The following is a 14,082-nucleotide window of genomic DNA, read 5'->3' as shown; positions in this document are numbered from 1 at the left end:
TTTCGTGGTACAAGGCAAGGATGCCCTTTAAGTCCTTTACTATTTGACATTGCTTTAGAACTGTTGGCTATAGCTATTCGTGAATCACCTAATATTCTGGGTATTACCCGTGGGGAGAGGACGTATAAAGTATCATTATATGCTGATGATTTGTTATTATATATATCTGATACTGAAAGATCTATCCCTGCTATTTCGTCTTTGCTTGCTCAATTTAGTAATTTTTCTGGTTATAAATTGAATTTTAACAAGAGTGAACTATTTCCATTAAATATGCAAGTTCCAATTTATAAACATTTACCATATAAAATTGTTACAGATTATTTTACTTACCTAGGTATTAAAATTACTAAAAAACATAAGGATTTATTTAAGGTTAACTTTTTACCTTTAATTGATCAAATTAAGCAACTTGCTATTAGGTGGTCTCCACTATCTTTGTCATTGGTTGGTAGAGTTATTGCTATTAAGATGATGATACTACCTAAATTCTTATATTTATTTCAAGCATTACCAATTTTTATTCCTAAAGCTTTTTTTGATACTATTGACTCTAAAATATCTTCTTACTTGTGGCAGAACAAAAATCTTAGATTGGGTAAAAAATAATTACAGAAGCCTAAGAAGGAGGGCAGCTGGCTTTACCAAACTTGAGATTTTACTATTGGGCAGTCAATATACGGTATTTAATATTCTGGACACAAGAATGGACTATAGCTACTTGCCCACAATGGGTAAATTTGGATTGTAAATCTGTGCAAGATTTTTCACTGATTTCAATCTTAGGATCTTCACTTCCTTTCTCTTTATTCAAATTGAATAAACAGATAACTAATCCTATAGTCAGATATACATTACGAATTTGGTTTCAATTTCGTAAATTTTTTGGTTTGAATAAATTTATTTTATCATGTCCTATAATATCTAATTATTTTTTTCGGCCTTCATCTATGGACCAAGCTTTTCTTTTATGGAAAACAAAAGGTATAACATGTTTTCGTGATCTGTTTCTGGATGATAACATTATGTCCTTTGAACAGCTATCTAATAAATATAACTTACCTAAAACCCATTTTTTTTTAGATATTTGCAAGTTAGAAATTTTTTTGTATAATGAGTTACAGTCTTTTTCGAAAGAATGTCCATTGGACATTACAGATAGAATTTTAGCCCAATCCTTATCAAAAGGGTTTAGTAGCCATCATTAAGATGATCATGAATTTACAGTTAGATGTATCAGAAAAAATTAAGAAGGAATGGCAAGAAGAGTTGCATTGTTCTATATCTACTGAGCAATGGAAAAATTTTTTATTATTGGTAAATTTGTCCTCTATTTGTGCTAAACATGGCCTAATACAATTTAAGGTTGTACATAGAGCTCATATGTCTAAGGATAAACTGGCTCGATTTTATTCTCATCTTAATTCAACCTGCGATAGATGTCATTCTGATGTTGCTTCATTGACTCATATGTTCTGGTCTTGTCCTTGTTTACAAAATTATTGGAAAGATATTTTCAGTATTATTTCAAGAGTTTTAAATATTAATTTTCAAACGCATCCTCTTACTGCAATTTTCGGTTTACCAATGACAGATAATAATCATTTATCTGCTTCATCTCAACGAATGATTGCATTTGTTACACTAATGGCTAGAAGATCTATTTTATTGAATTGGAAAGAAATTAATCCTCCAACTGTATTTCAGTGGTTTTCTCAAACTATTTCTTGTTTGAGTTTAGAAAAAATTAGAAGTGTGGTTTTTGATCCTTCAGTTAAATTTGAAGAAACTTGGAGATCTTTTATTCAACATTTTCACATGAGTTGAATTGTCTTTTCCTAAACCTTACTTATATTATCCTTAATTAATTGGATGGAGGTTCGGAGTTATTGGCACTACTGTATATGTACTTAATATTATTCAATGGCCCATGTTGGTTAGTGTTTTTTTTTTTGTTTTTTTTTCTCTCTTTTCTTGGGGGTTTTTCTTCCTTTTTTTCCTCTTTTTACTTCTTTGTTCATTAATGTTCTGAGTTTGAGAGGTTATATATTTTTATTATTATATATCTGAATGTCTATTTAAACTATTAATTATGTACTCTCAAACATTTTGTATTCATGTTTCATTTATGTTTGTTTAAAACTAATAAAAAGATTTAAAAAGAAAGAAAAGAAAAGCCTGGGGACAAATCCAGTGTAGACAAAGGAACTGAGAAAAGGGAATGGTATTTTTAAAGCAGACAGGGTGGGAAGAGGTAGTCAAGATAGTTGTAGAAATTGGTAGGTTTATAAAAGATATCAGTAAACAAGTTGTCTCCAGAGATGGAGAGAGAGATTGAGAAAGGGGAGAGAGATGTCAAGAGAATTTAAGGGCAGGATGGAAGTTGGAAGCAAAGCTGATGAAATTGACAAGCTCAGCATAGGTGCACAATCAGCGTCAATGTAGCACAGAAAGAGTTGGAGAATTTTACTGGGGAAGACTGTTCCACACAACCAAGGAGGCAGGCTTTGCTGAGGCTCGTTTGGGTGTCCATGGCTACGTTTTGAGTTTGGAGAGTGGGAGGAGCAAATGCAATACAATACAAATACTTTATTGTCCCCAAACAATTGATACTAGAGCGTACAATCATCACAGTGATATTTGTTTCTGCACTTTGAGCTCCCTGAAGTACAAATCGAAGTAAATATAATAAAAATGAAAAGGGAAAGTACAGTAGTGCAAGTTAGGTCCAGATATTTGGAAGGTACAGCCCAGATCCGGGTCAGGATCTGTTCAGCAGTCTTATCACTGTTGAAAAGAAGCTGTTCCCAAATCTGGCCGTATGTATCTTCAAAATTCTTGAGTGTGAGGATCAGTTCTGCCAAACAGAGGAGGGTGGGGGAGGTGGAAGGGAACTGATCAGATCTGTTGTTAAGGAAGAAGTGGAGAGCTTTAAGGCTTTCTTGATGGGGGATAGAAGTGTTATTAGTAATTGTTCAATGAGTCATTTATAGCAATAGTAATTGTTATATGAGCCATTTTGAAACAACCATATTAAAAATCTAAATTGTAAAACTTTTGTGAATTGTGATGGTGGAGATACAGAGACATAAGAAACTGCAGGCAATGGAATGTGAAACATAAAAAAGCTACTAGAGAAGCTCAATGAGTCAGGCAACATTTGCAGAAGGAAATGAACATTTTGGATCGAGACTGTTCATCTGGACTGAAAGAATGAAGGAGAGATAGACAGTAATAAAGAGAATGGTTCCACATTGTGGAGCTACAGCAGGTTTCCATTAAGATATTGAAATATAGGTCACAGGTGAGTAATTGTAACTGCATCCAGTGCAGAGCTTCATCCCTCAGTCAATGTAATGAAAACACTGCACCTCATCCTATGAAAGAAGTCCTTAACGTCATCATATAGTAAAATAAGGAAAAATTATGCAACAGTAAAGAATAGAATAAGCATATGTAACAACATAAAGAATTATTGGTACAAATAAAGACTAAATGGTTTGTTCTACACTAGAGAGTGTAACAGAAGAGGTTCTTGGGAGTATAAGTGCATAGTTAATTGAAGGTGGCATCAGAGGTAGACAGGGTGGTGAAAAAGGCATTTAGCACATTTCCTTCATTAGTCAGGGCAGTACAGGTGTTGGGACATTATACTATAGTTGTATAAGTCAGTGGTGATGCCACACTTGGAGTACTGTTGTACAGTTTCTGTCAGCCTGTTAGAGAGATGTGATTAAACTGGAAAGTGTGCAAAATGAATTTACAAAGATGTTGCCTGGATTAGAGGGCCTGAGTTATAGAGAGATGTTGGCCAGGCTAGGTCTTTATTCAACTGAGTGGAATTAAATGAGAGGTGACCTTATAGCCGTTTATAAAATGATGAGTGGCATACTATAGGTAAAAGGATGGAATCAGTCTTTTCCCCAGGGTTGGGGAGTCCAAAATGTGAGGGCATAGATTTAAGGTGAGAGGAGCAAGTATTAAAAGGGACTTGCAGAGCAACTTTTTCAAACAAAGATGAAGTAGTTGGGGCAGGTACAATAGTATCATTTAAAAAGCACTTTGGTAAGTACATGTATGGGGCATGGCTTCAGACTAGATAAGTAGGCACCATGGTCAAATGAACTTGTTGGGCCAAAGAACCTGTAATGTGCTGTATTGGTCTATGACTCCTTGACTTTAGGACCTGCATGTCATCCTTCGCCTCTCCTCAGTCATTTCAATAATTATCATGCGCTCCTGTCTCACTAGTCTCCATCCCCTCTTAATACCAGCTTCTCTGTACTCCACCCTCACTCCTAGTGCAGGGGTTTGATCCCAAGCATTAGTAATTCCTACCCTACACAAACTCTGCTACACCTACTGAGTTCCTCCAGCAGAAAGTTTGTTGCTCCAAATTCTAGCATCTGCAGACTCCTATGATTCCATTGTGGAAATAGGTTGCTTCAAAGACCCTACACTGGAATGAGGAACAGAGGGAGAAAATAAATCAGTTTTAAGTTGCGAAGAGGGTGCTGAAGGGTACATAGAACAAAGGGAATATCTCTGATGGACTGTGATCAGGGTTAACAAGGTCATATTCATCTGGCCAATGAAGGCAATTATTGAAAGAAAACGCAAACAAGGGAACACGTAAAACAATGAATTGCAGAGCATTAGGAAATATCCATCTTGTCTTACTGGAAAAAGAAAAACTGAGTCAACATTACATCTGGTTGGCAAATTCCAATACAAAAAAAGTAAGTTACCTAAAATTGTGAATTTGATATTGGGCCTGAAAGGCTATGATGTATTTAGATGGAAGATGGGGTACTGTTCCTCAGTCTTAGATACCCATCCTGTAATAGAAGCTACGGACATATAGGTCAGACTTGGAGTGCGTTGAAGAATTTCACATGATAGGCTGCCTGACCTGCTGAGTTCCTCCAGCTACTTGAGTTTGTAGCTCAGGGCTGTCCTGCCAGCTGAACACAGGTGTTCCACAAAGCAGAACCTAATTTATTATTTGGTTTCTCCAGAGGCAGACTCATTAAGATCACTTTTGAACAGGACACCCAACCATTGGAAGGATAAACACATCACAAACCAACAGATTAACATTGACTCTAGCAGAATTGTGCAGTGACTTGCATTTTTTTGTTTAATCTTCTCTTCCAAGCTGGTAGGGTCTACATCCTAACATTTTAGTTTTCTGATTTTATCCTGAACAAATCAGGAATCATGAATACAAGAAACTTTTCAGGTAGTAGAAATCTTGAGCAACACACACAAAATGCTAGAGGAACTCAACATATCAAGCACTGATCAGGGATCTCGGCCTGAAATGTTGACTGTTTAACCTCCTCCGTAGATACTGACTGACTTGATGAGATCCTCCAGCATTTTGTAGAGATCATAGATGGAAGTTATTAAAAGGATCAATAAAATTCAGCTTGAAAGATATCTACACTTTTCAATGATTGGAGTATTAATCTTTTACAAATATATATTCCTCACCTGCATAATCAGGCAGATTTACATTGGCACCTGCTTGAATAAGGGCATGAAGCAGGTTTACATTGCCATTAAATGCAGCTTCATGTAATTTTGTCTCTCCATAAATGTTTTTTCTTTTCATAGTCTTGCGGCACTTTAATATAGCGGCAATGTTGGAAGCAGATCGAGTTATGATAGGTTCATCTTCTGATAAATGAAATACGTTAAAATGAACTAGCATCCATTGTATTTTATACAGATGTCAAATAAGTATTTGTCTATACTGGATTGAAACGTTTTAATTTAGAATAATTACTAACTTTGTATGAACTTGTTCACAGTGAGACAAAAGATGCAGTTTTATAATAATTCCTTAAATATATCATTCTAGTAATAACAGCAGGGTATCTTATTTTCAATGATCAAGTCAAATTCAAATTTAAATGCCAAGATTCCTGGTGTTTTTTCTCCCCCCAGAGTCAAATTCTTGACTATTGTCATGTAAGTGCAAATGGGTGGCCTGTCCTGGATACTTATTAGCTCTGCCAAATTTTAAACCTGACTCTGCAATTTCTGTGAGAAGTACGGTAGATAACTACACATCTAACAATACTGGATAGTGGGGTAACTCCACTGTAGGATAAGTAACCAGGTGATTTGATTGCAAGATTGTACCCCTACAGTGAGTCCGGGTAAGGGTGTAGCTTTTCTTGGCAAGGCAGGCGGAGATGGGACCATAACAAACCCCAGAACATCACTCTATAGTGGAAGATCCTGGAAGCATTACATCCTAATACCCAAATTGAAAAATGTATCAGAAAACTAGATATTCACACTTTGATCTTAGGAAGAAAACATATTCCTCACTCATCCAAGCTTGAATCTGGACATATTTTATTCTATTATTCTATCAATTGTCCCCAATACTTTGAAATCAACTCTCTCAAATTCCTGGCAGTACACCAATGGCCTGTGAAAGCACTCTGCAAAATGTAATCCTCGTCTGGGTTAGAAATTCATTATTGATCTTTTGCACTTAATTCCCATTATAAGCAGCTGCATGGTATGATTCATTTTGGAAATCTGAATCCTATAACTTGCACAGGCAAATTTTGGTGGTATTTTAGAATGTATGACTGATACTATGGGTGTTTAGCACTCATGATCATGGATGAATTTCCTGTCCCTGCTATTTTAGTAGATTTATGCAAGAACCCTGTCCAAACCCATTTCTAAAGTATCCCTTAGGGCAGGCATTGCAGACTTAACCATCACTCAACGGAAGTGTGCTGCCTTCCACATTTGATAACATAAGTATCTAAGATGTAACTTTAAAATTTCGCAAATGTCACAATTTTACTTGATGATGATTTTAGAAATATTTTATGAAATTATCTGTTCTGGTACTGGATTCTACAAGTGGTAACTAACTAAACTAATTACAGCACTAATAATTCACAAGAATACCACCACTATTTCAAGGGTACAGATCTCCATTCAGGTTAGTTTCTGATTCAGCTTGCTGGATTGCTGGCCTTTTGAAAGCCTTTACTCCATTCCACTATCAACTCCTGAGAATAATTTGAGGCCAAGTTTGTGAATGATACAATCATAGGTTGAGGGGCAGGTAGCATTCAGGAAGCAGGGAGTCTGCAGAATTAATTTGACAGATTAGGAGAAGGGTAAAGAAGTGGCAGATGGAATACAGTGTAGGGAAGTGTATGGTCATGCACAATGGTAGAAGGAATAGAGGCGTAGATTATTTTCTAAATAGATAGTGAATTCAGGAATAGAAAAATTGGAAAGGACTTGGGAGTCCTTGTGCTGGATGCACTAAAGATTAACTTGCAGGTTAAGTTGGTAGGAAAGAAGGCAAATGTAATATCAGCATTCATTTTGCAAGGACTAGAAATAGAAAGCAAAAATGTAATGCTGAGGCTTTATAAGGCATTGGTCAGATGATATTTGGAGTATTGAGAGCAGTTTTGGGCCCTATACGTAAAGATGTTCTGGCACTGGAGAGGGTTCAGAGGAGATTTACAAGAATTACCCAGGGAATGAAAGGGTTAGCATATGAAGAGCATTTGATGGTTTTGGGCTTGCACTCGCTTGCAGAAGAATGAGGGGATGCCTCATTGAATGGCACAGATATGGATATGGAGAGGATATTTTCAATGCTGGGAGAATCTAGGGCCAAAGGGCACAAGCTCAGAATAAAAGGACATCTCTTTAGAATACAGATAAGGAGGAATTTATTTAGCCATAGGGTGGTGAATCTGTGAATTCATTGCCATAAATGACTGTGGAGGCCAAGTCATTGGGAATATTTAAAATGAAGGTTGATAGGTTCTTCATTAGTATGGGCATCAAAAGTTACAGGCAGAAGGCAAGGCAGGAAGATGAGGTTGTAAGGGGAAAATAAATCAGAGATGATTGAATAGTGAAGTAGACTCTATGGATCAAATGGCCTAATTCTGCTCCTATGTCACATGATCTTAAATGCTTGTCTGCAACGCACATACACCATTTCATTTCTCGGTCACTTAATGAGGAGGAGAAAGCAGCAAAGAAAAGCAATGTAAATAAATGCATCTGGAAGACGGAAGCAGGGGACAGACATGCAGAACAGCGAGGCAGACCACAGTTTCTCCCATTGCTCTTAATTCTGAATTACTTTATTTATTAGGTGCTGATCTGTTTACACTCAATAAGCTACTACAATGTAATTGCCCGAAAACAAAATACTGCAGGTAATCTAAATTGAAACAGAAAATTCTAGAAATATAACTAGTCCAAGAAACTACTAATACTATTTCTCTCCATAGATGCTGTCTGACCTACTTCCAGAAACTCTTGTTTTATTTAAACTGCAATTGTTTTGCTTTAAGCAACATAACAAAATAATCTCAGTGGAATTGAATATAATACACCATTAACTCAGCCATGCCCATACTGTTAATTCATCTGATTATAAAGGGCTTTGTCACTATTACATTCTGCAGAGATGTGGAAACACAAATTTATAAATGCTATTTAAATATTCTTACCAGGTTTTGCTGTATTCCCTCGTGGTTCATCCTGGCACTTATCATGACAACTCATGTTGCTCCCTTTTTCAGCTCTTGAACTCTGATGTGCTATCATTGCTGATGTTGTCCTATGCTGTATGTCTTTTTGTTTGCCTTTAGTTTCTACTTCAGTTATATTTTCTCTGTCTTTTCCTCTATGTGACCTAAATTAAAATAAACTGTGAAATGACACTTTTACAACAGATGTGGTAAAGAAATATTAGGAACTTTACTGGGTCAGATCATGTTTAACTAGCCTTGTGGTTCATCACTCATGGCCTAAACACTGTCACACTTCCTTTATGTCGCCATAGGTTCCAGGAAGCAGGAACTACAAATCTACCCAATAGAATGCTCTAATGCTTTCTGACATTTTGTCCAAACTTAGGTCCTTTTCCACTGTTTCCATATGCTTCTAAAGATCAGTGACATTTATAAACCATTGAACAGCACTGAAATGTTTAAATACTTAAAATCATATTCAACTTTATTTCTATTATTAATCAATTCACAAAACAAAGACAGATTTCTCTTATTTTCTGTGTGCAGGATAATAAATGCAGACATTATGACTGATTTAAAGATAATGAATCAGCTACTTAAAATATCTATGACAAATGGAGGGCTGTGCAGAAGGGAAGGGCTAGATTGATCTTAGTGTAGGTTAGAGGGTCAGCGCAACATTGTGGGCTGAAGAGCCTGTATTGTGCTGCAGTGTTCTATGTCCTATGTTAACATAGAACATACAAACTGTCTCTGGGCACTCAGTTGAATGCCTTATAGAACCAACAATCGATCTAGAGATTATCTGTACCCCAACATGTTTTGTTCCAGCATAGGGAAGTTCATGAGACCAGACGAATTGACACTGTGCTCAGGAGAAACTTCAATCTACATCTATCCTTGTGACTTCCTTAGGAAGTTAGAACACTTCAAAACGATCATCTCTCAATCCTGTAAACTCAAGAGAGTACAAACTTGGGATGCTTAATTTTTCATTAAATGACAAACTCATCAACCCTGACATCAATCTGGTGAATCTTTTCTTCTATTGCATGCACATCATTGTGTAGATAAGGAAGACAATATTCAATATTACAGATGCAGTATCACCTGAACTCTCTATAAAGAAAGATTTTTGTCCTCAAATCAGGTTATATTGAAAACCAACATGCCATTGCTCTCAACTTTCCTAATTGCTTGCTGAACTTGTAGTTTAACTTTGAGTGATTCATATGCAGGAATATCCAGGCCCTCTGAATACTTACAGCATTCATTTTCTCACCACCCCTTTTTTCTAATTTTTCTACTAAAGCCAAAAATCATCGCTACATCTTTGCCCCAATACTTACACTGTCCATATCACTCAAACCCGTCACCTTCATCACAGCACACATTGCCATCTAGTGCTGTGTCATCAGAAAATCTGGATACTGTATATTACACATGGTCTTATCAAAGAAATCATTGATTATAAATTAGAAACAGCTAAAACCTCAACATCATCCTTGTGGAAATCCTCCAGTTGCAAACTCTCAGACCAAAAGTGATTTCTTATACCTACTCCATTTTCTTTCCATTAGCTGATCTTCAGTCCATCAGTGCACTCTCAGTACCTTTTGACAATTCAAATACATCAATTGATTTGCCCATTTTTTTCTTTCTTAAGCACATATTATAAAATTATTTTCTGGGTGCCCTATGATTACTTCCTCAATTATAGATTTCTAGCAATTTCCCTGATACTGAAATCAGACTAATTAGTTCATAATTGTTCATTTCCTCTCTCTCATCACTCTTTTTAAATAGAGGGGTTACATTTGCTAGACTCTTTAGAATTTTGTAAGATGGCATCAATTATTTTCACAGCCATCTCCTTCAAATAGGATGCATGACATCAAGTTTCGAAAGGTATTGTCTCCATCAACTCTGGTTGCAAACATATAATTCAATATGCAACTTCTTGGTAAATTAAGCAATTCATCCCTGTGTGCAAGGCTTAGAAAACAACAAAGCATAAGCTGATAAATAGCAAACTATATTCTGATGACAGTAGTTCCAGGCAACAATCATCTCCAACAAAACAGAATCTAACCACCCATTCTTCGACGGCATACTATTGCTCAACCCCTTAACAACATCTTGTAGCTCACCATTCACCAGAAACACAACTTCACCAGCCATATAAATAGTACAGCTATAACAGCAGGTCATAAGCTAGGTACCCCAGGGTTTATGCCATATTTCATTTTAGAGGGTATTCCCTTCTGCCTCCTGTGTGGGATGACAAGTCTATCAGGACCCTGAGGACTTGTGGAAACTGTGTGGTGGTTTCTTTCAAACTTAGTCTTTTAACATATTTGGGCTATTTTTACTGTGCCCATGGTCTGTTTTTTTAAAGCAATTATGGTATTGTTTGCACTGTTGTAACAATGTGTTTTGTGTAGGTCATATAGCTTTAGTTTTTGGTTTGTTGGATGGTAGAGTTGGTCTGACTTGGTGTGTCTGGGTAGTCTTGTTTTGTCTGGTGGATTTGGAGCTCCTTTCGGGGAAATGCACTAAGATGGTAGTGCGATATTAATATGCAGCAGCCTCTCCGGACTCTGGATTTGGGGATTGCCAAACGTTATTTGGATTTTCTGGTGTAGTCTGTTTTGTCGTGTGCTTTTGTGATATCATTCTGGAGGAACGTTGTTTCATTTTTTAACTACATTGCAGTTGTGGTTTCTAAATGACAATAAACTGAAATGCAGTTCAATATTATCCCAAAGCCTGGTAGATATTTAATGGTGGCACCTTTTGGAATTTTGTAACACCGTAACATGATAGAATTAACTCACCTGGTGCTGATTTTCACGTATTCTTGTGAATTAGCAAATAGCTCCCTGCTTTGTAATTTACTGCAAAGCAGCTTAGTACTCAAAGTATCATTTATTTTAGAGTCCCGAATGTTGTTATTGTGTATTAATTTATTGCACATTCCTTGTTGATCTCTATGTTCTAATTTATTTTTTACAACTATATGTGTATTTCGCAAAGTTGGCACTTTTTTCTCTCCAGTATATTCAAGCAATTTGTGCGAAGGTTCTTCATGGTCAGTTATCACTGCCTTTCTCTTTATATCTTTCGATCTTGTGTGAAATTGCAATTTGTGATTTTCACAAACAGAAGACCCACAGCAGGGAAAAGTAGAATTTGTTGCAACCCTTTTCCTAGAAGATCTTCGTAGGTTGGTAGCACCAGCTACATTGTCCTGATGTGAAGGAGTTGTCAGAGTCACATTAGACACATTACAAGTTTGCCTTTCTGTTAACTTGTCCATCAACTCAAATTTGGAAGTATCTGCTTCATCTTTATTCTTGTCATTTGAAAACTGTAGGATGAACAAGAAGAACAAATTTATCCCAGGATACCTTTCTGCTAGCTGTTCCATGTACGTTATTCATGTTTTCAAAGATTCAAAGTACATTTATTATCAAGGAATACATAAATTATACAACCTTGAGATTTGTTTGCTTACAGGTAGCCACAAATCAAGAAACCTGAAAGAACCAATTAAAGAAAAATAAAAGACCAACACCTGATGTGCAAGAGAAAATGACACAAATCATGCAAACAATTGAAGTGAACAACATTCCGAATCAAATTAAGTCCACAGATCTGAACTCCGAAGCAGCCCAGAGTAGGCCCAAAGTCTCTCTTACCAGTTCATCATATTAGCAGGCATGGAGCACAGCAGGTGAGGCAGTTGTCATAGCCTTAGTACCATGGAGAGAGGAGTGACCATCACAGAGAGCGGGCAAACTCGGCTCTCACCTCCGATCCCACACCCTATCTTTTCAGTCTATCTGAGTTGCTATCTATGCTAAACTGCACCCTTATTGAGCAACACATTAAAATGTTAATTTTAAAATTTTCAGTCACTGCGGCATGGTTAGCAGTGGTTAGCGCAATACTATTACAGTGCTAGCGACCCGTGTTCAATTCCCGGCACTGTTTGTAAGGAGTTTGTATATATTCCCTGTGACCACGCAAGTTTCCTCTGGGTGCTCTAGTTTCCTCCTAGGTTCCAAAGATATACGGGTTAGTAGGTTAATTGGTCACATGGGTGCAACTGGGCGGTGTGGGGTCATTGGGTCAGAACAGCCTGCTACTGTGCTATAGCCGAGCCGATAACCCCTTAATACCATTCTGTTGTACTTTGGTTTTGAAAATCTGTATAATTTCTCTAAGAGCATGTGGACAACATAATTATCCATGAAAGAAGCATAATAATATCTAAAAACAAATTCAAATCTACAGTAGAAAGATAAATGAAAAAAAGACAGGATTGAGTAGCAGAGGAAAGAAATGCATTTTGGGAGAATCATTAATGTCTGGTATCACTATATTCAGTGATACCAATCAGAAATGATAATGTTTGACTATCCAGATTTCAAAGGACATTCCTAAATTCAGGATGTCCTGAAAGACAGAGCTACTGCACTTATCTACTACATTGCTAAAACTGGTATAGAGTTGATCTTATTCATTTTAATGGGGATTATTAGTCTGGAGAATAGGGAAGGGATGTCTCTTTCGTGTTATTTTAATTGAGTGTAATATTTTTATTAAATTGTAAATGTTTGGTTGTATTTCATTCATTTGAAAAGAATTACTTTTTAAATTATTTAACAATATTAAGATTGACATAAATATCTATAAATATCAAAGATATTTACATTGTGTAAAGAAGCTTCTCAGTTTTTTCATATCTCTTAGGATCTAAAAGTATTCGGATAGACAGGAACTTATTAGGGAGAGTCATCATAGCTTTGTGCGTGTCAGGTCATGTTTAACAAATCTAGAGTTTTTTGAGGTTACCAGGAAAATGGATGAAGAGAAGGCAATGGATGTTGTCTACATGGACTTCAGTAAGGCCTTTGACAAGGTCCCGCATGGAGGTTAGTTAGGAAGATTCAGTCGTTAGGTGTACATGTTGAGGTAGTAAATTGGATTAGACATTGGCTCAATGGAAGAAGTCAGAGAGTGGTAGTGGAGGATTGCTTCTCTGAGTGGAGTCCTGTGACCAGTGGTATGCCACAGTGATCAGTGCTGGGTCCATTGTTATTTGTCATCTATATCAATGATCTGGATGATAATGTGGTAAATTGGATCAGCAAATTTGCTGATGATACAAAGATTGGAGGCGTAGTGGACAGTGAGGAAGGTTTTCAAAACTTGCAGAGGGATTTGGACCAGCTGGAAAAATGGACTGAAAAATGGCAGATGGAGTTTAATACAGACAAATGTGAGGTATTGCACTTTGGAAGGACAAACCAAGGTAGAACATACAAGGTAAATGGTAGGGCACTGAGAAGTGTAGTAGAACAGAGGGATCTGGGAATACAGATATAAAATTCCCTAAAAGTGATGTCACAGGTAGATGGTGTCGTAAAGAGAGCTTTTGATACATTGGCCTTTATAAATCAAAGTATTAAGTATTAAGAGCTGGAATGTTATGGTGAGGTTGTATAAGGCATTGGTGAGGCCGAATTAG

The 14,082-nt window shown here is 36.7% G+C and overlaps 1 protein-coding gene across 1 annotated transcript in view; it reads right to left on the bottom strand.

Annotated features, from left to right (window-relative positions):
• LOC132396483 (ankyrin repeat domain-containing protein 31-like) overlaps positions 1-14,082 on the bottom strand; it is a 137,956-nt gene that overhangs the window by 72,633 nt on the left and 51,241 nt on the right. Inside the window, 3 exon segments of the mRNA XM_059974024.1 lie at positions 5,497-5,682; positions 8,523-8,707; positions 11,384-11,916. Coding sequence (XP_059830007.1) covers positions 5,497-5,682; positions 8,523-8,707; positions 11,384-11,916 — 904 coding nt within the window.

This window comes from Hypanus sabinus, chromosome 7, assembly GCF_030144855.1.
Source record: "Hypanus sabinus isolate sHypSab1 chromosome 7, sHypSab1.hap1, whole genome shotgun sequence".
NCBI classification, from domain to species: Eukaryota; Metazoa; Chordata; class Chondrichthyes; order Myliobatiformes; family Dasyatidae; genus Hypanus; species Hypanus sabinus.
This window is presented reverse-complemented; position numbering and strand designations above follow the sequence as displayed.